This window comes from Aptenodytes forsteri, unplaced genomic scaffold (assembly GCF_000699145.1).
Source record: "Aptenodytes forsteri isolate BGI_AS27 unplaced genomic scaffold, ASM69914v1 Scaffold143, whole genome shotgun sequence".
Lineage (NCBI taxonomy): Eukaryota > Metazoa > Chordata > Aves > Sphenisciformes > Spheniscidae > Aptenodytes > Aptenodytes forsteri.
The window spans coordinates 2,135,335-2,155,625 of record NW_008794951.1 but is presented as its reverse complement, the minus strand read 5'-3'; the positions used below and the strand labels follow the sequence as shown (position 1 = coordinate 2,155,625).

At 42.0% G+C, this 20,291-nt stretch overlaps 1 protein-coding gene across 2 annotated transcripts in view; it reads right to left on the bottom strand.

Moving 5' to 3' along the window:
• The window catches only part of TENM1 (teneurin transmembrane protein 1), a 254,601-nt gene that overhangs the window by 20,509 nt on the left and 213,801 nt on the right, over nt 1-20,291 (bottom strand). For both annotated transcript variants that reach the window (XM_009275367.1, XM_019471028.1), the window contains 2 exons: nt 5,061-5,427; nt 2,752-3,262 (listed from right to left, as the gene is read on the bottom strand). In XM_009275367.1, coding sequence (XP_009273642.1) covers nt 2,752-3,262; nt 5,061-5,427 — 878 coding nt within the window. The remainder of the gene's footprint in view (nt 1-2,751; nt 3,263-5,060; nt 5,428-20,291) is intronic.

The following is a 20,291-nucleotide window of genomic DNA, read 5'->3' as shown; positions in this document are numbered from 1 at the left end:
CCCTCCCCTTTTACAGCTTTAATGATACAACATTAAAAAAATCTAGATGACTGAAAATTGTACATTAGCTATAATTTTATGCAAGGGCTCTTTCAGTACTTCCATTCCATCAGATTAGAGTAGATGGATGACAAGTACTTTTGTAGGCGGTTTTCTACCTCTTAATTTTCTACTTTTTAATAATTTCCCCCTGTGAGTGAATCTGACATATAGGTAGATGTTCTGAACAGTTCATTATCTTTGCTCATATTCCCAAGTATGTGTGATACGTGTTGTTAAACAAACTCATCCCTATTTCAGCTTGACAGTGCCATGGGCTGAACTTTTGGATGTGAATGCAAATCTAGCTTAAGCAGAGAAGACAATTCCAAGCAATTTGAAAGTTGCTCATATGATAATTCTCTTAGCTCCGGCACTATGTTCATATAGGACTCGGAAGCAATTCACATATAAGTAACCCCTTCAGAAAAATCTAATTTTCAAACTGAAATCATGTGTCAGTTCAGAATGTGACCCGTCTGGAAAATAACGACTGGTTAAAGGATAACTAAGGACCATCACGCCCCATGACCTATTTATGGCAGAAGGTGCGCAGCATCTCCTGAAAGCACACCTGCTCATCACAGCACTGATTATAGTCAACTGCCCCTCTGACTCCGGCAGACTGGGTGACATTCTGTGTATCAGCCATTCAGGAATTCGTAAAATATTATGAAGATGACTTAAAATATTGGACTGAACATAAATATTAATGACATGACTTCACTATTTAGTTCTGCTGTTGTTTTTGTCGAGCTAACAACTGCAATTCTGTTAATTTCTACTGACTGATCTAGACTGGCAGAAGTGCATGGTCGTGCAAAGCCTGGACAGCTCGAAGCATCAGTGAGGACAGCGTTACCTAGCCTGCAGTTAGAGCTGTGAAAGTATGAAAAACTGTTTAATTTAGCAAAATTTCTTGTGTTAATCACATACATCATATCAATCCTTTCAAGGCACAGGTATCTCTTTGTTAAGAAATCTGTATTACATACAGTGGGAGGCACTTACAAGCAGGTGAAGTCCTTTAAAAGATCTTACTATGCTTGAGTCATACTTTAACAAACAACTTGCCAGAAGGCAACAGGAACAAGCAATAATTGTGTGAAATGGTTTACACTCGATGTCAATGGGACAGAGGAAGAATACCGAGATTGAGAAGCACACAACTAAAAATAATCTGCTCTAACACGCTCTAACAATCAAGGCCCTGCAACAATGCATGGTGTTCAGCATTTTAAGAAGTAATAGGCATGACTTGGAGCTACTGTAATAGCTTTTTGAAAGTGTCATTGGTCCGTGGTCTGGATTGATGCCATCCTCAAGTAGGGATTTAAATGGGTCACTCTCAGTGTTGAAATTATTACAAAGAAGCATATATTTTAAGTCAGTTCTGCTTATAAAAGGTAACACTTAGATCAGTGTTTAAATAGCATCAGGACAACAGTGAGCTTTGTCTTGTTGTGAGATAATTTAAATTTGTATCAATAGATGCCTGATAATGAGAACTGAACCAGAAAGGCCCTGTATGGTTTTGTTTTCCCACACATTGACAAAAATGGCCCTCTCTAATGATTTATACTTATGTCCACCCTATCAATTTAGTCTTTGGCAGAATAATAGAGGGCAGGATAGAAAAACATCCCCATGAATAAAAAATCCCGCGCACTAGGCAGCAGTTTTCTCTGCTTTTATCCTACTTGCATTTTAAGAAAATATAATTCTAAAAACCTGTAATGATGGTGACTCAACTACCTCTCCAGGTGACTTACGCAGTAACTGAATTCTCCTCAACGTGTTTTCTGTTCATATCTCACTTGGATGGCTTTTCATTCTAGGTTTTGACCATGAACTCCTATGCTCCGCAGAAAGCAGGCATTATTATCCTCCTTGAGGACTCTGAACTAATACTGCAATATTAACATATGATTTCCATCCATCAGTTGTCACATCCTCAAACAGGGATTATGACAATTAATTATAAATAATGAGAAATCCTGATACATCACACCTCTTTATAAATCAAAAAGGAACTTTTTCTTGGGTTGTTCTCTCTCTGGGACCAGATTGGGACGTTCTGACTGCATCTTTAACTGTCTTGTCTTGCCCTTTAGACGTCCCGTCAAAGGTCTCCTGAACGTCTTGCTTACAAGGCCATTCCTACTCCCCTTACATATAGCCTTTTGCTATTACATATCCTTTTGTTATTATGTATCCTCTTCCCCTGCTGACAGAGACAAGTCCACTCTTGTCTTTGAATATTCCTTCCACTGAGATTCTCAATTTCCTTTGCAAACACTCCCTTCTCAGGTGACTATGCTAATTTTCCCCTTTTTGCCTTCGTCAGGAATTTTGCAAATTCCTGATTCATATCACAACTTGCCTCTACTTCTTTAGTTACAAAAAATTCCATAATCATATTTTCATTTAGAGAAACAGATTCACAATAATAAAGTGCAAATGAAGTATAATTTCAGGCAGTTTCTGCTGCACTTAATGAGCACTACGTACAGAGCTTTTACATATGACAGGTTTTGGCACTTAAGAAATGGTAGTGTTCTCTTGTAAAAGCTTGTGCAACAGCACTACTTGTCCTTTCTCATGCAGCGTTAGTAGCAGTGTCTTTTTAAATTACTAGAACTGACTAAAAAAATTTCAATATTCATTTAAAATAGGGTTCCTTACATCAGGCATTTAATGTCACGGACTTACTCATACACAGTTGTCCATCCATTTTCATCGCTTTTGGTTGCTAAAAGCCCCGTGTTTCCAGGATATGTCATCAGAGCCAGGTTGTAGCCTTGGGCATAAACTCTTTTCAGAACCCCATTGCTGCTTATTGTCAGCCAGTACACCTGGCCCCCCGGCACCACGACCCACAGGGGCAGCCCACTCGTGTCTCTGCGGATGTGAACCGAATTCCCATTGCTGCTGGTGATGGTGCCAATATCCCCTTCCCCGCTGTAGGTGAAATTGTAAATGTAGTCCCTCGTTATGAGGTTCAGCGTGTGCAGGTGGGTGCCGTTGACGGAGAACTGATACAGTTCTTGGTCCGCTGGCGACGCAATCTCATACGTATTCGTGTCACTGAGGTGAGCCTTGTTCCGGCTGACGGCACGGATGCGAACGTTGCCGAGGTCTGCTACGTACAGTGTGTCGTCAGGAGAGACCGCTAAAGAAGAAGGTGCTTTCAGCTTTGCATCTTTGGCATATCCACCATCACCTGGAGGAGCAATGGTAATTTTAGTAATCTGTAATGTCCACATTTAAGCTGATCCCCATAGCCTGACACACTGCTTCTCCGCAGTATCATTTACAGGTCAATAAAACAGTATCTTCTTCCAACTAATTAAATCCATATTATCTAAGGTTGGTGCAACTCTAAATCAGTCTCAGTGAAGACAAACAAGAACGTAAATTATCTAATTTACACCATTTTTGCTAAGGCCCAAACCCTGCTGCTCAGGAAAGCATTAATGGCAAAATTGTGAAATAAAAAAAAATGACACCTGAAGTTTCATTCCCTACTATTTGTCTGTTGGCATGTAGTTAAATTAGAATCATGTTATAAATAAAACAAAGAGAAAATAAAACCCAGTAATTCAGCTAAAATGACACTGACGCAAAGATTAGTTTATACTTGTTAAAAACTCAACACTACAGGAAAACAAAACAAGAATAATAGTCAAAAAGGGCCTTGAGAAACCACCCCTTCCAGCATCACTTGATAATTTACTTGGTTTGTGTATTTTAAGGCTTGAGGAGGATATTTGCATTATCACGGGCTGCATATGCATATCGAAATGACTTTACATGAGTAGGATTTTCTGTAACTAGCAAGAAAGCATATTAAACCTCACTCTTAGAGAAAAACACATTACTGTTTGTATTGCTTTCCTTCTCCTGACTGAGAAATGAAATTTGGTGGAGATTTTTGAGCATACCCTATGCTTCCTTGGAGATGGACAAATTAGCTGGTCTTCTGACCTTGCCTTTTCACCAACCCAGCGTTGGCACAATCATTAGACTTGCCACAGTTTTTAATTTTTCAGCACTGAGGGCAGTTTCCCTCAACAGGAACCCTGAACAGGATCCTTTTCAGCGCTGCTCTACCATAGCTGTAACTGAAGCTGACAACAGCACTTGGCAATGCACATGAAGCTTTGGTTATCATCGTAACGCTGGGTCAGCAACCCACCTTCTCTGAAAGACCGTTTACATTTTTTTCTCTCCATTCTTGACATAGGTAATGTTTTCTTGTCAGTAATTAACCTTTTACTTGAAATGGGAGGCTTAAGAATTATGATGACATTATGGATGCAGTGGTTCTTAGAGATGACAAGATGACAACATACTGCACGCCTCTGTATATGGGAATGCTGTCCTTTGTCCCATTATGAAATATGTTTTTATGAAAAAAAGCACCACAATTTGTTTTAGTGCATGCAGGGGAGAGGAGCTGTGCTGCTGAGAATGTCCACTGGTGCAGCGCGGGCCTGGCGCCGGCTGTTCCAGTTTAAAACACAGAAAGAAGAAGAAATTCTGAACATTATGTGTTTGCACCATTTTGCTGGTTGTGCAGCATGACACAAGCGATGAGAAGGCATAAGCTAGTGTTTTTCACTGGATGTGAAACACCTTGGTACTCTTCTTGGTGAGAAGGGCTGCCTGATCCAGTAGCATTTAGGTGCAATCTGCACTGGGGCTGGTACCTTCTTCAACATGGGCAAACATAGCTGACACAGAAAGGCAGATTTGGAGCTAATTTTGAACGGTGTGCAATCTCTGCATCAAAAGAGGAAAAGCTAAGACCACCCTGAGGTTCCTCCAGTGCCAACTGGAAGACTCACATCTCTACATCCAATGGATTAAATCCACAAAGAGCTGCTGAAAAGGTTTTCGGCTTTCCAAGGAAACTGCATCATTGCTCGTCTCTCCTTCCCCTTGTCACTTTGCTAATCTGCAGCTGTGCCAGGGGATCTCAACAGATAAGAGACAGGGAATAACTAGCGTCGCCTTACCTGAAAAACAGTCACAATTAGGATCAATCTTGCAGTCACAATCTGATGGGGCTCCAGCGATTATAGAGATCTCACCGTTGGTTGTGACCTGTTGTATACGGTTGATCTTTCTTTCATCTGTCTCTGCAATGTAGAGTATCCCGCTGTGAGACACAGCGATCGCCCTGGCTGACTCCAGGGTCGAATGGATGGCCACCTTGCTGACGATGAAGTGGTCGATGCCTGGCACCTGGCAGTGAATGGGGCGCCCTGCAATAATTCGCACACGCCTGTTCTCAGAGATCTGCAGGACAATGTTGTTGTCCAGGACATACAGTGAATTGTCTAGAGGGTTCACTGTGAGGTCTGTTGGCCACTCTAACCGTACCTGGAAAAAAAATTAAGGGGAAGGCAGGGGAAAAAAAAAGAAAAAAGAATGATTAAGACAGTAAGGCAGTTTCGTTCAACCATCTCTGATCACCTTGTCATCAAGGCACTCGGTGGATTCACCCAGCACTGCTTCTCTAGTATGTAACTTTAATTGGGTTTGGCACAAAGAAGTTTCAACAAGCATACTCTTTTCTGAGGTCCAGGTCCAGTGTGGAACAAAACTTGATTTGAAAAGTAGTTTAGCACCCTCTGAGAGGTATTTGCACAAGTCCATTAAGGTGGGAACTTTGTTATACCTATGCAGGCATGCAAATGAGAACACACACTTCATGTCATGCAACATCAGCCAGAAAATTTTCCAGGTCTGAATGTTATTGTTTCAAGGTTGCAGTCAACACTGGCAGAGTGGAAAACAGTTAGAGGTTGTCAATGTCCTAACACTTTAATTGACTGTTAGTACCAAAGGAAAATGACATACTAGAAGAGTACGACACATTTCCACAATTTATTTACTAAGCAAGAAATGTTAATAAGACTTATATGCCGTAAGAAATATGAGCTCGTTAATTCTTTGTAACGTAATAACACACCAATATATCACTCTTCACATGATACAATAGCCAAGCCGTAATTACTTCTAATGATTTTGCTTCGTGAATTCAGTATTTCAGTCACGGATTAAGTAAATTCTTCATATTTAAGGTTAGCTTTTTGCCTTTTTCCATGCAGGTGAGAGCGCCAACCAAGCAAAGTTTCCAAACCATGCTGGAGGAAATGCTAGAAGAATGACCTCACTCGTCTGACACCTGTTGCATCAGGATCTGGAGGAATTAAACATGCTCCCAATTACAGGTGGGGCAGCCTGTCAACCTGAAAGGCAACCAGTACGTAGGCTGCTGATTGTAGCATGTACTGGCCAGAGCTTCAAATTCCTCCTGTTGAGAAAGCTCAGTAGGCAGTGCATGACCGCTGAATTGCGAAACAGCAACAGAGTAGACTGGTCCCTCTCCCCAGCTAATGGCCAGTGGAGGATTTGGACTGCAGCTTGTCTATGGAAAGGTCAGAGAACAACTGAGCCACCGAGATTGCAAGACAGCCTATTTTTGTCTGTCTCGGGATGCTTTGCCTGTTACCCTTTGTGAAGAGATGGCTGCTTTTATCTGAGTGGAATTTTTCTGGACTAAATATTTCAATCATCAGAAGAGAATAAATACCAGGCTAAAATGTAACGGTTTTATATGCCACAGAAGCTTCTATTATTTCATTTACTGATTTTGTTACTGTTTTTGCTCATTTTTCCACTGTGCTAATTAAAAGATCTATGAATTTAGAGACTGCAGATGCGAATACAATGCTCAGCACTGAGGAATAACATATGGTGGGGTGTGTAGCCATCGCAAGCCACCTGCTCGCCTGGGGTCAGCTCAGGAACCAGGCTGGAGGCCAAGTCTCTCCCTTTCTCAAGCATCAGTATTTCCTGAATAATCTCCTTTCCAGAAGTACATTGCTGGTTTGATAATTGATGTTTTAATAAAGCGAGGGCATTGCGGCTGCCGTGTCTCGCCCTGCGTGGTTACGTGGTGCACCACACAATTATGAAGGCTCACGGAGTAATCGAATTCCTCCTTGTGCCCAGTCCATTTTACTAGACAGCATAATAACTGGCATTAAGACTAATGCTGTTGGGTTCAAGATCTCTTCTGAACTGGTAGAGTCCTTCCAAATGATGATAAATGTGGTGAAACAGTTGGAAACAGATTCCTCCCATAAAGGTGCTGATTTCTGTGCATGTGTGAGACTGCCCAGATTCCACCCGCTGTGCTAGGGCTGGTTTACACACTGCTGTTAGCTCATGCTTCAACTGAGAGTTCACCGGGACACCAAATAAACCTCTTTAGTTAGCATAAAAATCTCTACAAGGCTATCTTCAGGAAACTTGGAAAAAAAACATATTTGCAATGTACCTTTAATGCAGAACATTTGATTGCTCTATCAAAGTTAAATGGATTATTTTTAATGGGAAACAGACACCTTCAACGGCCTCCTTCACAGATCGCTCTGCTGTAAAAATAATCGTTGATTAACCGTAAGTAGATTATTAGTGATAAAAACTTTGGGCTGAAACTATCAATTTTTGCCATAATGACTCTGCATAGCACCTGCTGTGTCTTAATAGCTGATTTTCCTTCGTGGACCAGCCACACTGCCTTTGCCCAGTGAATAATTTGAATTCCTCCCACTGTGCGGGTATGCCTGGTGTCTTGCAGATAAACAGGGACTCGTTGGGGCCAAACCAACCTTTTCTCTGGTTGATTTGAGGTTGATTTGGTTTATTGAGATAGAATAAACTTTTATGCAACTGTCCATTTCACTTGCAGCAATGTGCCTAAAGCTTAGTCTTAACAGCTGTTAACTGCAAGCACATTTGCCTTCTTACTGATCACATCTAGCTGCATTATGGTAAAAATAAATAAAATTTAAGTTGGGAACATCTAAACAATTTTGGTTACTACACCAGAACCATTGCCTAGCTCTCTGCTCTGCAAAGCTCACAGAAGGTATGGCTACAGCTTCTCCTTCCTGGGTTTAAAGCGGTCATGGATGTACTAATGGTTTAATCCCAGGTGAAATATTAAAGCTAGCATGTACCTGTCTGGAGATTGCAGCACAAAAACCAGCTGCTGCTCACTGCAAGCTTATGCTAGTGCAACTGGAGGGGAAAAAAAGGTGAAATAGGCCAATTAAAATCAAACATACACACAAACACAACCCCCTGAGCGTTCCTAATCTGAAGAAGAATTTTGCAGATTTAGAAAGAATCTGCACTGCTCTTGTCAGGGTGAGACTTCGAGGCTTCTTAAACCGGTATAAGCTGGGGCTGCTGCAGTGCCACGCCACCCCATCCCTTCCCCCAGTGCAGCCCCCAGCAGCAAGGCCAGTGTTTATGTGCTCCTACAGAGAGCAGGTTCAGGACAGTTTGCTGGCTAAAAACTAATCACCTAAATCAGCTTAAGCTGAAGTGTAACTGCACCCTCAGGTTCACTGTTACTTGAAAAGTCACCGGTTGTTTCTTTTCTTTTAAAGCAAGCTGCCCTCTGGCAGGTTCCTGTGACCAAACCATCAGCTGTGCCTCATTCAGAGCCAATAAACATACTACAGAGAAGCACTTCAATTCTCATCAGATATGACTGTGCCTATTAAAAAGTTTTTTCAGACAAAACCTCAGTTAGGATTAGAATATTAAATCAGTTAATATACTTTTTAATTTGAAGCAGTACTTCATAAACCCCTGTAAAAAGTCCTCTCCCATGTATGTATATTTTTCTTACAATTCAAAATTGGGCCAACTGCAAGTGTTTTTTCATATATTTGATGGGTTCTTTTTTTGAGCAGTGTACAGAAATGGCATTGCCAATTATCCCATTATAAACAAACAGATAGGGTTTGTTCAGTAGCAGTCAGTACCTCACATTCTTCACAGATTGAAATTTTCAGGTGACAATTCTGGTTTGGTTCACTGGAGACTGAGTATATGCAATGAAAATCACTGCCGAAACAAGTGAACCCTTGAGCAATGAGACCTTTTGCATATAAGTATTAACGTGTCAACTTTTCTGGGAATTCAGCATTTAACTGTCAAGATAAAGGCTCCAGCTAGATCTAATAATCAATCTCTGGTTTGAGAACTGCAAAATTAACACCTACTGGTCTGACTTTCTAATACTTTTTTTCATGTCAACTGTTCTGGAAAACACAAAGTGCACTAAGGTGGCGTCAGTTTAAATGAATTTTCACTGGGAGATCGATGTTTAGGTAGTTAAATAGCTCTCAGACCCGAATGATATTTTTTTTTGTTTGTTTCTTTCTTGCAAAATATGCATTGTGCTTGTACAACTATCTACCTACCTACCTACCTACCTGGTTTTGAAATGTTTAAATATTTTTCTCACAGCAAAGCTTTCCAACTAAATAAATAACGTGAGTTTTTTGCAAAGTAGCACTGATAAGAGAGCCTGCGCTCATATACTTCTTAAACATACACGCCCGCACACGTACACACATTTAAGTGCTAGTTTGTGAAGAATACTGTTTCACTTTTGGTTTTGACCATATGGCTAAAACTTTCTGCACATTTTGCATGACATTTTACGGCTGTGGCATTTTTGGTACTATTTTAAACAAATCAGATCAAACAAATTCTCCCGTTCATATCAAAGTAAGAAAAGTAAAGAGGGAAAAATTTATCCTTGTCTGCAGATGCAGGTTTCAAGAGCTTAACTGTTTGGTTGCGGGGGTAAATTTCACTGGGATAAGTTTCATTTATCATGGATTAAAAGAAGTAGCATAAATCCCTAAAGAGGCTTCACCATTGCTTTGATTTCTCGCCATGCATTGCTTGTATATTTTGATTCAATTTCATGTAGTAGCATGAAATTCATGCCAAAATTTTTCTGATAGTCCTGACTGATGGATTACTTCCTATCTGTACTGCTCAGCTTCAGGTACTTCTGTTTATGCTACCTTTGCCTTTATTCAGCCCTACGATACGCATTTGCAGACCTGATCATAACATCCTCCGTACTTCTCTTTTGCTGCTAACTGCCTTTTTTCATCTCCTTTTATTTATACGCACTTCAGCTGTTGTTTCCAGGCCAAACCCTTTTACTCACCACAACATCCTTCTAAAGAGCATTTTTCCCTCTTCCCACCCAAACCCTTCTTTCTCCTTCCTTCTGCGAGAGAAATGGCTCCGAGGAAGGATTGGCACAGGCGGTCCATCAGAAGCGGGCATGTAGTTTACAAGGCTGAAGGAGACTGGTTCTGCTTCCCTGAACTTTTTACAGGATGTCTCACTACATGTATTTCTCTCTATTTTCTCACAGTTGACAACCACGGATATTTTTTCATCATTTTCTGTCAGTTTGCTCTCACTTCTGGGCTCTTTCTTTTGTTGACACTGACACTGTCAGCTCCTCTCAGCAGCTTAGCTTCTTTCTTGATGGCACGCAGAGACACAGTTCGGGTGCTGTGGTCTGACACCGGGGAACTCTTCCCCGTGGTGGGATTACAGCCTCCTCCCACGCTGGAGGAGCCTTTGTTTCTCATGCTCCTGATACTGTGTATTATAAAATTCAGAATTATACAGTTCAGCTGTAGCAGTCCCTGCCTAAACTTCACAAATGTTGCGCTCTCTGCATTCATCGTTCCCCAGTGAAAAACCCAAATAAATGAGTTTTGCAGCCTAACGACCGTTGTTTTCTACCCTGGGCTGGGAAAGCAGCTGTGGCACATTTACAGATGCAGCTCAGAGGTCTGAGGCCACCAGTTGTCCAGCATCACGGCTCGGGTAGTCTCCCCGCCAACCTGCCTTTGCCGTCAATTATCTCCAGCGGGTGAGGGACCCAGCGCAGGCACGCGAAGGCAAGGCACCACTCCAAAGGTTTTCACTGCTTGTCTTCGCTTCACTTGCCACAAGATTTGCTATGCTCTCGCTTTCCAGCTCTCTTCTTGTTTCACAATTCCTTTTTTATGATTTTTTCTGCTTCACAACTTCAAAGACCGTATGAGGAATCTTGGGTCTACTAAGTCGATAGGAAAAGTTGATTTCTATGGGGACAGGTTTCACACCGTCTTTATTTAATAACAGAAGGAATATTATCCAGAATCACATAAGCCCATTGACTATGAAAATAAATGGGACTTAGATTCCTGAGCCATTTAAGGCTGTTTAAACATGGTACCCATGGTTTATACAGGCTATGAAAAAAATACTTTGTTAAATGCTCAGAAGGAATTAACAAAGTATTTTGAGCAGGCTGGTACCTCTGAGAGGAGGAATCTTAGACTCTTCAATTAAAATATCTCAAAATAGACCATGAATTTGAATCTAACCCAAACACGTCTCCAGTGCTGGAGTGGGAATAGATGTCCTCCAAACATACCGTTGCAGTTAATTTGCATGGCCAAAAGGAGGGAGCGGGACCAGGTGGAAACCTAGCTAACAACAGGACTGTTTCCATTTTGCCTCACTTTCTAACTTGCACTTCCAGGTCCCGTGCTTGTCAGATGAGGCAGCATGAAAGTAAGGTTGCATAAAGCTTAATAAATCTCTCACTAGTTTTGGCTCCATCTTTCCATTTTGGGCTCAGAAGTTCTGGATGCAGAAAGCCATTGAGCTGCCAATGCAGAAAAGGTGGGAGGAAGATCTTGAAAAGCTTTAATTGAGGCAGTAATTAAAAGCTGTTTGAGAACAGTGGAGGCTGGAGCTAGTATGTTATGGTGTCGTCTGCTTCCAATAACTACTGAGGTTCATAAAAGCACCTGGCCTGAAAACTGAGAGGAAGAGAGGATACATAGAAATGAAATTTCCAAAACTGAAAAAAGCAAACGAAGTGAAAGCCTGGCCTTTGAGCAACACCAGCCGCTGTGAATATATCACCCAAATACTCTGACTCTGCCCTGAATCCCGAGTCAAACTCAAAATTCATGTTTAATTTAAATTCTTGAAATTAAAACTTCCTACGGATCTTCGCCCAGGAAACTGTCTCCGACAACAGCAGTGCTCCTCAGGGCAGCGCTCCCCTGACCCCAGGGCTGGGCAGAAAGTGAGACTGGGGGAAGCGAGGGATGAGGAGCCGCTGCCAGGAGGTTGCCAGTCGGGCGTGCGGGAGCCACAATCAAAATTCATGTTTAATTTAAATTCTTGAAATTAAAACTTCCTACGGATCTTCGCCCAGGAAACTGTCTCCGACAACAGCAGTGCTCCTCAGGGCAGCGCTCCCCTGACCCCCTGGCTGGGGGGCTGGTGAGACTGTGGGACTGGGGGGATGAGGAGCCGCTGCCAGGAGGTTGCCAGTCGGGCGGGGGGGAGCCACAACTGCCTCCTCAGCCAGAGCAGGGCTGCAAAACACATTCCTGCAAGGATCAGAACAAATGCTAACTCCACAGCTTTCACAAGAAAATGCAAATTCACTTCTGTGATTTAAGCTTTCCCTTAAGAGTTACACCATTAAACTCACAAACACGACTTCTGCAAGTGAAAGAAGGAAGGATGGGAAAAAATAGATATTCTGCAATTCATGCTTATGGCAGGGCATCTTCTGTGGCAAATTCCTACAACGATACACAATTCAATAGTAATAGCTTTTTTTAGTCCATTGTAAGAGTGAACTAATTCTTTACTAAAATGTAGCAGAGAGTTAAAGCAAAACAACTATAGAAAATTTTGGTTTTTATCTTTAAATTATACGTATTTTTTTCACATGGATATAAATAATTCTAGGCAGAAAAAGCAATGGAAGTAATTTGAGTCCTTACTTTTACAGAAATTAGCACCACGATTAATTGTTATCAGGACACGATTTTCTGCAACTAATTTTTCACAAGTATTTACATAATAGGTATTTCGCCTGAGCAAAATGAATGTAATCTCACTAGCTGTTGTGCTGCATTGAAAGCAAACACATACTGCTGTTAGACTTCAAATAGCTAATAAAAAAAATTAGGCATCTTGCATTTTGCAGAACAAACAAGACAACTGCATTCCATGCAGTAATCCTTCTATGCGAGTATTTACATTGATTAGATACTCGCAAGAAAATGCACTGGAGAGTGTTTGATTCTAGTCTGAGACTATAAGCAGGCACTCCGCTTTAAATTTATGTCAGCTAAGGGCATTGGTTACTGCTGTGATGCATATTTGGATATGCATTATCAGACTGTGCCAGAAAAGCTTACAAGGATAAAGTTTAGGACTAATGTTTTTTCAAGCAAAATTCAAGAAATACCACTCGACTAAATAATGTATCTCAAGCCTGGGATGGATACAACCTGGATGTAAAAGGAGAGGCACTCGGCTTTCTTGCCTTTCAAAAAGGCTCTAGACAAAGATTTTAAAAGTGCACCTGAAATTAGGTTTCCAACAGGTTCCTAATCAGATAGCTAAATAAAGGTTTTGATTTTCAGTAGTTGAGCTCTAGATCTAGAAAGGCGTAGAAAGGCTCCAGACCTAGAAGGGCTCAGGAAAGCTCTACAAAGCCTCTTGCAAAACAACAACAACAAAAAAAAGGGGTGGGGGACAGGGACGTGCAGGAGGCCCTAGAAGGTGTCCCTGGAAAGTTCTATATTCAGAAAGGGCCCATGAGGGCGCTGGATCTAGAAAAGCCTGCTGAGCCAGAAAGGGCTGCAGAAGGGCTCCGGAGAAGTGCTAGGTAGGCTCTGAGAAAAAGCTCCAAAAGGCCACAAGGCCTTTGGTGCTCCAAAACCACCCCAGGAAAAAGATCTAGTGAGTCTCTAGACATGCTCCAGAAGCTATGGATGCCCCCCACCGTGCTCCAAAAAGCTCTAGATCTAGAAAGGCCCCAGATCTACAAAGGCACTAGATGTCTTCAGAAAGGCTCTCGACATCTCTAGCAAAGTTCTACATCTCTGGATCTCAGGCTCTCAGCAATTTCTAGATCTAGAAAGCAACAGGAATCCCTAGACAGTGCTAGATCTAGAAACGTCCTTTTAAAACGTCTTCTTTTCTTTATTCCTTCAAACCAAATCCAAAAAGACCGAAGCAAATAGTGTAAGTTATAAATCCTTGTGGATGGGAGCATACAAAAATCATTTCACAATGAAATTAGTTCCTTATGACTAGGCTACTTATACCAAGTCTCAACCATTTGGCCTCTCCTGATTCCCCAAATTTTTGGCATACCTTTCATGAGCCACCCAACACACTTATTACAGTTCATGGTAGTAATAGCAAAAAACACGTTGGTTTTGTTGTCGCTGTTGACATGAACCCAGAAATATAACTCTGAACTGGCAAGAAAAATAGAAGAAAAAAGAAATACATATGGATGGAGGACCTAAAGGGTTTTACATCGTATCATGACTTTCCACAGTTCTCACCAGAGACAGCTACACGCTGTTCCGTTTCCCATTTTGCTTTGAGCAGTTGATTGAATGGCTGTTGAGTGATGTTCAGACATTTATGATTTTTCTGCAATGTGACCTACATTGCTAAACTTCATAAATTTATTCTCCACGGCAGTGTATCATTTTGCATGCCATACCCATCCCAAAGGAATCTATCAGCAGGAGATGAGGCCCAGTTTGTAAAAGCTGAATGTCCTTCAGACATTTTTAGCTAATTTGTTTGTAAATGTGAGTGTTATTGTCACAGTAACATACTGCATAAAATGGCGCTCTCTATCATTCTGTTTGCGTCTCTGTGGCCCAAACTTCATAAAGCACAGCTATAAATGTAACCTCTGTGTGGCACGCTACAAATGGATACAACCAATTTCTGTCTTGACATTTGCGGTTTTTTTCCTCCGCTGGCACAGTGTCTTTTCATTTTTTTTTTCCCTTGGCAGAAACAAGGGTAGAAAAGATGCTGAAGCAAACACGGTATCATGAAGAGGGGGAATCAGGCGTTCCTAGCTGTCATTGCCCAGGCTGCAGCTCCTGCCACGTCACTTTCTGTGGTTGTCACAGCTTACTTTTGTTTGACTTCAGCAGCTTGTAAGCATAACTCGGGGCAAACTTAGTCCTAATAATAATACTGGAGATATGACTAATACTGCCAAAGCAACACTTCTTGGTACTAGAACCTTTTCAGCCTTTGTTTATAACCAGCTTTGAGACCCGAGAAGTACCTCGGCAGCACGGGAACAACACCCTCTAGAGTTCCCTCGCACTGACATGCTTCAAAGTCCTGCCCTTTGTAAGCTGTTATTATTACAGTGTTGTTTTGACAGGATCTGCAGACTTTCAGATTCCCCTTAGCACCTGGAGCAATTTGCAGGCCAGAAGTACCACTGTGCTGGCTTTTTTGACCTCCCTTCCTCCAGTTATTGCAGTGCAATGCTTTCAGTCATACAACTATACCCAGACTTTCTTTTACAGCTTTCAAATGCAGCAGTTCGCAGCTATGTAAAATTTCAATGACCTGACAATAGAATTAAATGCCTATATCGCTTTTTTCACTTGCACTGGTTTTATGCCTTCATTTTTGTAAGCTTTCTCCTGATCTGTGCTGTCGTGAAGACAGACCAGGAGTCCAAAGACCAGTCCTCACTCCTCTACGATGTAGGTCAATCTGCCTCTGCCCTAGTCAATGCAACAATTTCTATCCCAGCAGCGTGCGACATCTCTGCAGGAAGGACACCACCACCTCTGGTGACTGCTGGCCTCAAACCTGCCCTGTACTCGAACTCCAGACTTCTGCCAGCCCATTCGGTCTCCCTTCCCCTCATGCTGTGCAACACTTCCGAATGCCCAAACCAGAATACGCTGGGCAATACGAAAGGCTTGGAATAGAGGCAGTAGAGACAGCTCCACGTAAAGCTCAATTATTACTGTTATTCACTTTATAACACACAAAACCTGTTTAACCTGTGGGAGGTCCTTTACCCCAGAGATGTGTGAAGGGTTGGCTGGTGAGAGGAGGAGAGCAACATACACACAGTACGAGCCCTGACAATCTTAAAAAAATTGGCTAATGTAGGAGTTGTCTCCATTAAAGCAGATATTTCTTAAATCACAGGCAGGCCTTGTTATTAGTGGATGTGCGTGAACAACTGAATTAAAAGAAAACGAGGGGCACTGTCTGCTCGGCCTGCCTCTGCATGCTCCCATCAACATCTACATTCCCTTCTCAGCAGACCTCCTTGGGGCTTGGACTCCAAGGTGTCAGGGACCAGCTTTCACTATCCAATTATTTATGGTAGCTCTGCAGTATACGTAGAAACCCCATATGCATATATGTATACAGACATAGTTATATATGCATATATAGGTATATATTATGTGTCTATATTCTTCATGCATCCATTTTGTCCACTATGTCTCCTCAACAGATGAAAGAAGTCAGATGTAGTCACTGATAAATCTCAACCCATTGCAGGCTCCCACCAGTCTGGCAAAGCTGCGCTAAACATTTTCAGCAGTGTAATTCAGCGCAGCAGATACAAGGCCTCTGCCACAAATAACTCATCAGCTAGACTCCATCGTACTGAAACCATATTTAAATGAGAGAGAGAACCAAAGGCTACTTGCGCATAAAGAATAAAAAGTGAAGCAACCAGATGAGTTGGTTGCTTGGGAAAGACTGACAGGAGAGCCTCAAAACGAGCCAGCTTCTCAGCTGGGAACCCCTTCCCCAGAGAGCTAAAAGAGGATCAGGTGTTTGGGGAGCTGAGCAGGGTGCTAGGGCCTCGGCCAGGTGAGGATGGTGGGTGAGCTGGAGGAAGCCTGGGGGTGGCAGGGCAGCAGGATGTGTTGGTATTGCTGAGTGGATATGTACGGGGGGGTTGTGCACGTGCAGGCAGCGTTTGGTGAGCGTGGAGATTTCTGTTAGTCACGAAGGTGCACCTGAGAGCACCTAGCCTCAGGGCTGAGCTGCTCCCTTCTTGCCAGCCATCCAATTCTTACAGAAGTTTCTTCCTTCTTGCAATTTCTCATTGGAAACAAATGATTAAAAAACCAATTTAAATCTGGCTCTGTATAGCAAAAAGTAAGAGAAAAGTCACGAGCAGAGGTCTGTCAGGTCTCCTTCACTCCACCATCAAGTGTCTAATGCTCCCTGCCTCAACAATCAAAGAAAAGGATGCAATCGCTGGAAGAGTTGATTAAAATGTACATAGTCTTTTACTCAGTAGTAATGCATTATTTATGGCAGATAATTGAAATAAATTGCTGTTTTGCAGGTGACCAAAATAAAAAGACCACTTGGGCTTTAAGAAAGAAATTGCAGTGTGACTTCATCGCACGCTATCTCGCTGCTATGACTAATATTTCAAATTCAGTGATAGAATAATTTGATTAGAATATAAATTAGCTGTGATGAAACCATCCTGCTTTCTGTTTGATATTCTAAAAATCACATTATACACCTACAAGTTTGATTCATGAGCTCTCACAGACTTTTTTCCACCTGAGGTCCTAATCCTATGAGCCTCTTCTCTCTCAGTTCCTGTTAAGGAGAGGCTACTTAACCTCTCCTCTACCCCTGGGAAAAGATTATTTTATCTTCTACCTGAAGATCCTTTTTTAAAAAGGCTTTCAGCTTGGTTTTGCTTCAAAGTATGGATACTAGTGACTGCTTGTTCCTGCATATGCTATTATGGCTGGAATTCTTTTGTATAGGTTTATGGTTTCCGAAGACTAACAATTAATTGAGGGGGGGGCTCATTTTTGAAAAGGCTTGAAAATGCCTCAGTAAAGGCTCTGTCCATTACCTGTTTCGGTCTATTTTTCAGAAACACATACATTCTCTTAGGATACAGTTGCTCCTTGCTACACACTCGCCACTCACTACCCTTTCAATTAAGCTTGGAAAAGCACCCAGTGAGGAGCCCCGGTTCCACTGAAGTCGGTGGCAAACCAGTTGCTGATTTTGCTGGGGCCACGACTTCCACTCTGGTTAGCTTCTCTGGTACTCCAGCAAAGCCAGAGAAGAAAGAACGTGAAGTTAAGCAGCAGAGTAAAAAGAACCAGAGAATAAGACAACTTTATACTGGAAAAAAATAACAGCTTTTCTGGACTCCTTCATGCAGCAAATATTAGAAAAAATAATAATAAAGATCTTTTCCTAAAAGCAAAAAGCTCTGAAAGTCTTCTGTAAGGGAAGACCACAAATAAAAATTAAAGGGCCTATAAGTTGTCATTTCTGCTTTGTGTGCTTTTTGTTCAGCGATTTCACGAATACACGTAAAACGTTTCTGCAAAGCACTGAAAAACACAGTTCAGAGATTTGGAATATTTATGAAACGTTAATTACACATAACTAGAACAGTGTATCAAAAGCCTCACAGAGGCAGAGGACTAAAAGTAAATCAAGAGCAGGGGTAGTTTTGCAATACTTTGCTACTGTGAAAACAAAGCTGTTGCTTTTTGATGGCATGCAGCTCGCTGACACAATTAGAATATTATGCATCTCGTGTTAAAAAAAGCCAATGAGAAAACGTTTTGCGCTTTCTGCTTTTACAAGAATGCAGTACATACTGTCGGGTATGTAGAGAAACACCTAAAGGGATAGTGTGTCTTCCTCTGACCTGCAATACTAATTAATTAATTGGCTCCATGTAATCCTGCAGTTGCTTTGTGATATCCTACTCTCAACCTGGCTTAAAAGTACTCCAGCCTAGAATCAATTTGGTTTTTATGCTGGCAGCTCGCTCTCCCCGTTTCTCACCCGTTCATCAGATCATATTTTTGTCTTTCACATTTTCCTTTCCTGCCTCTAAACGTAGCCAGCGAAAGTTCTGTTCAGGCTGTGCTTGCTCCGATGAGCAGACCCTCATCGCTGCTTTCAAGCGAGGTCACCATGTCCTGGGAGCTTTTTGTTCTGCTCAAAAGGCTTCCACGCCGCCACTGAAGCATATTGTGCCTGTGCAGATGCTGGTGGGGAGCGCCTGCAGCACTAGTGACTGCGGGAGCAATGTCAGCGTTTGCATTTTTGAGATATATACTGCATTTTCAAGCAATTCTGCTCATCTTTACCCCTGCTTTCCAGCATTCTGCCTCTCACTTCACCATTTCAAGTAGGTCATCACAGTATTACTTATTGCTCTCTCCGCTCTCCTCCATCATTCAAAGTAGGCTGTCCAGGACATGGCATTCTTGCCATGTGTGGGTCGCCTTTAAACCCTGTTCTAGAAATCTGCCTTTTAATTTGACCTATGCAAGCAAATTGCCCACGTAAGTAACACTGTCACATTTTTATAAGGGAGCAAAACATTTTGCAGTGTCACTGAAGTTTATGTGAAGCAACACAATATAGATGGTTCCCTCATGTGGAGAACTGCTGAACGAAGGCTGATGAAGTGCAAATGTCAAGAAAAAGTCTTCAAACCAGACCTTTCATTTTGGAACACAGCAGTGACAGTTATTAACACCATCAATCAGGCCAGAGCTATTGCTTTGGCACAGATTCATGCCTAGTGGGACTGACATCAGCACGAGAACAAGGCCATGGTTACAGGCTAAGAGAAAGCTCTTGGGATTCATTTTCTGTTGCCTTGCAAATGTTTCGTCTCTATACTTGCAGGGACTGTCCTCGAGACTGGTTTAAACACTTCCCAAATACTAACTGCTACCACTCGCACAGATATAAATGACTTGAGGTTCAGAGTGGTGGAAATTCAGCCCGCATATTTCTCATGGGAGGAAAGACACAGGATGAAATTGCAAGATGGTAGAAATATCTGCTAATTCTCTCCTCAGCTTTCACCATGGCAATGGAGGCAGGAAAGAAGCGAAGCTTATCGCTCAAGCTGAGCTGAAGTGTTTTTACTTTCACACAAAACCTCCCACAACGTCAATATAACTTCTATGAACACTGGATCTAATGAAGTCTGGTTTTCTAAGGACTTCCGTCTCATGGCTGACTGGCTTGGGAGTTTAATAAGATCCAAGCACCAAATGAAGCTTTTCCTGTGAATGGAGCATTTATTAGATCCTGAGTGGAATCTCTGGAGTTTAATAAAAGAACGCTCATGCTGCAATATTTCCTTTTGAAAGGGCACTTTAGGTCTCTCTCCTCCAACTGGATTTATATTTTTTATGGAACGTGTAGGAATTCAATTGCTGTGAAGGCCGGGGTTCCTCTACAAACTTGTCTGAAATTGGCCCAAGATTTTGATTTACTGCGAGGAAAAGAATACTGACAGACAGACATACCCATACAATGTGCTCTCATTTGCTACCAATAGCCAGGCTAAAAAATTTCTTTATACCCTAGGGATGCAGCGAACACTACGAGAATGTGCACATTTGAGAGAAAGTGCAACCTAGAGATGCCTCTGATCTAGACCAGGATCAAGCCCAAGTTCATCAGGCAGTGAAGCAGAATAATGATCCCCTCTCTTC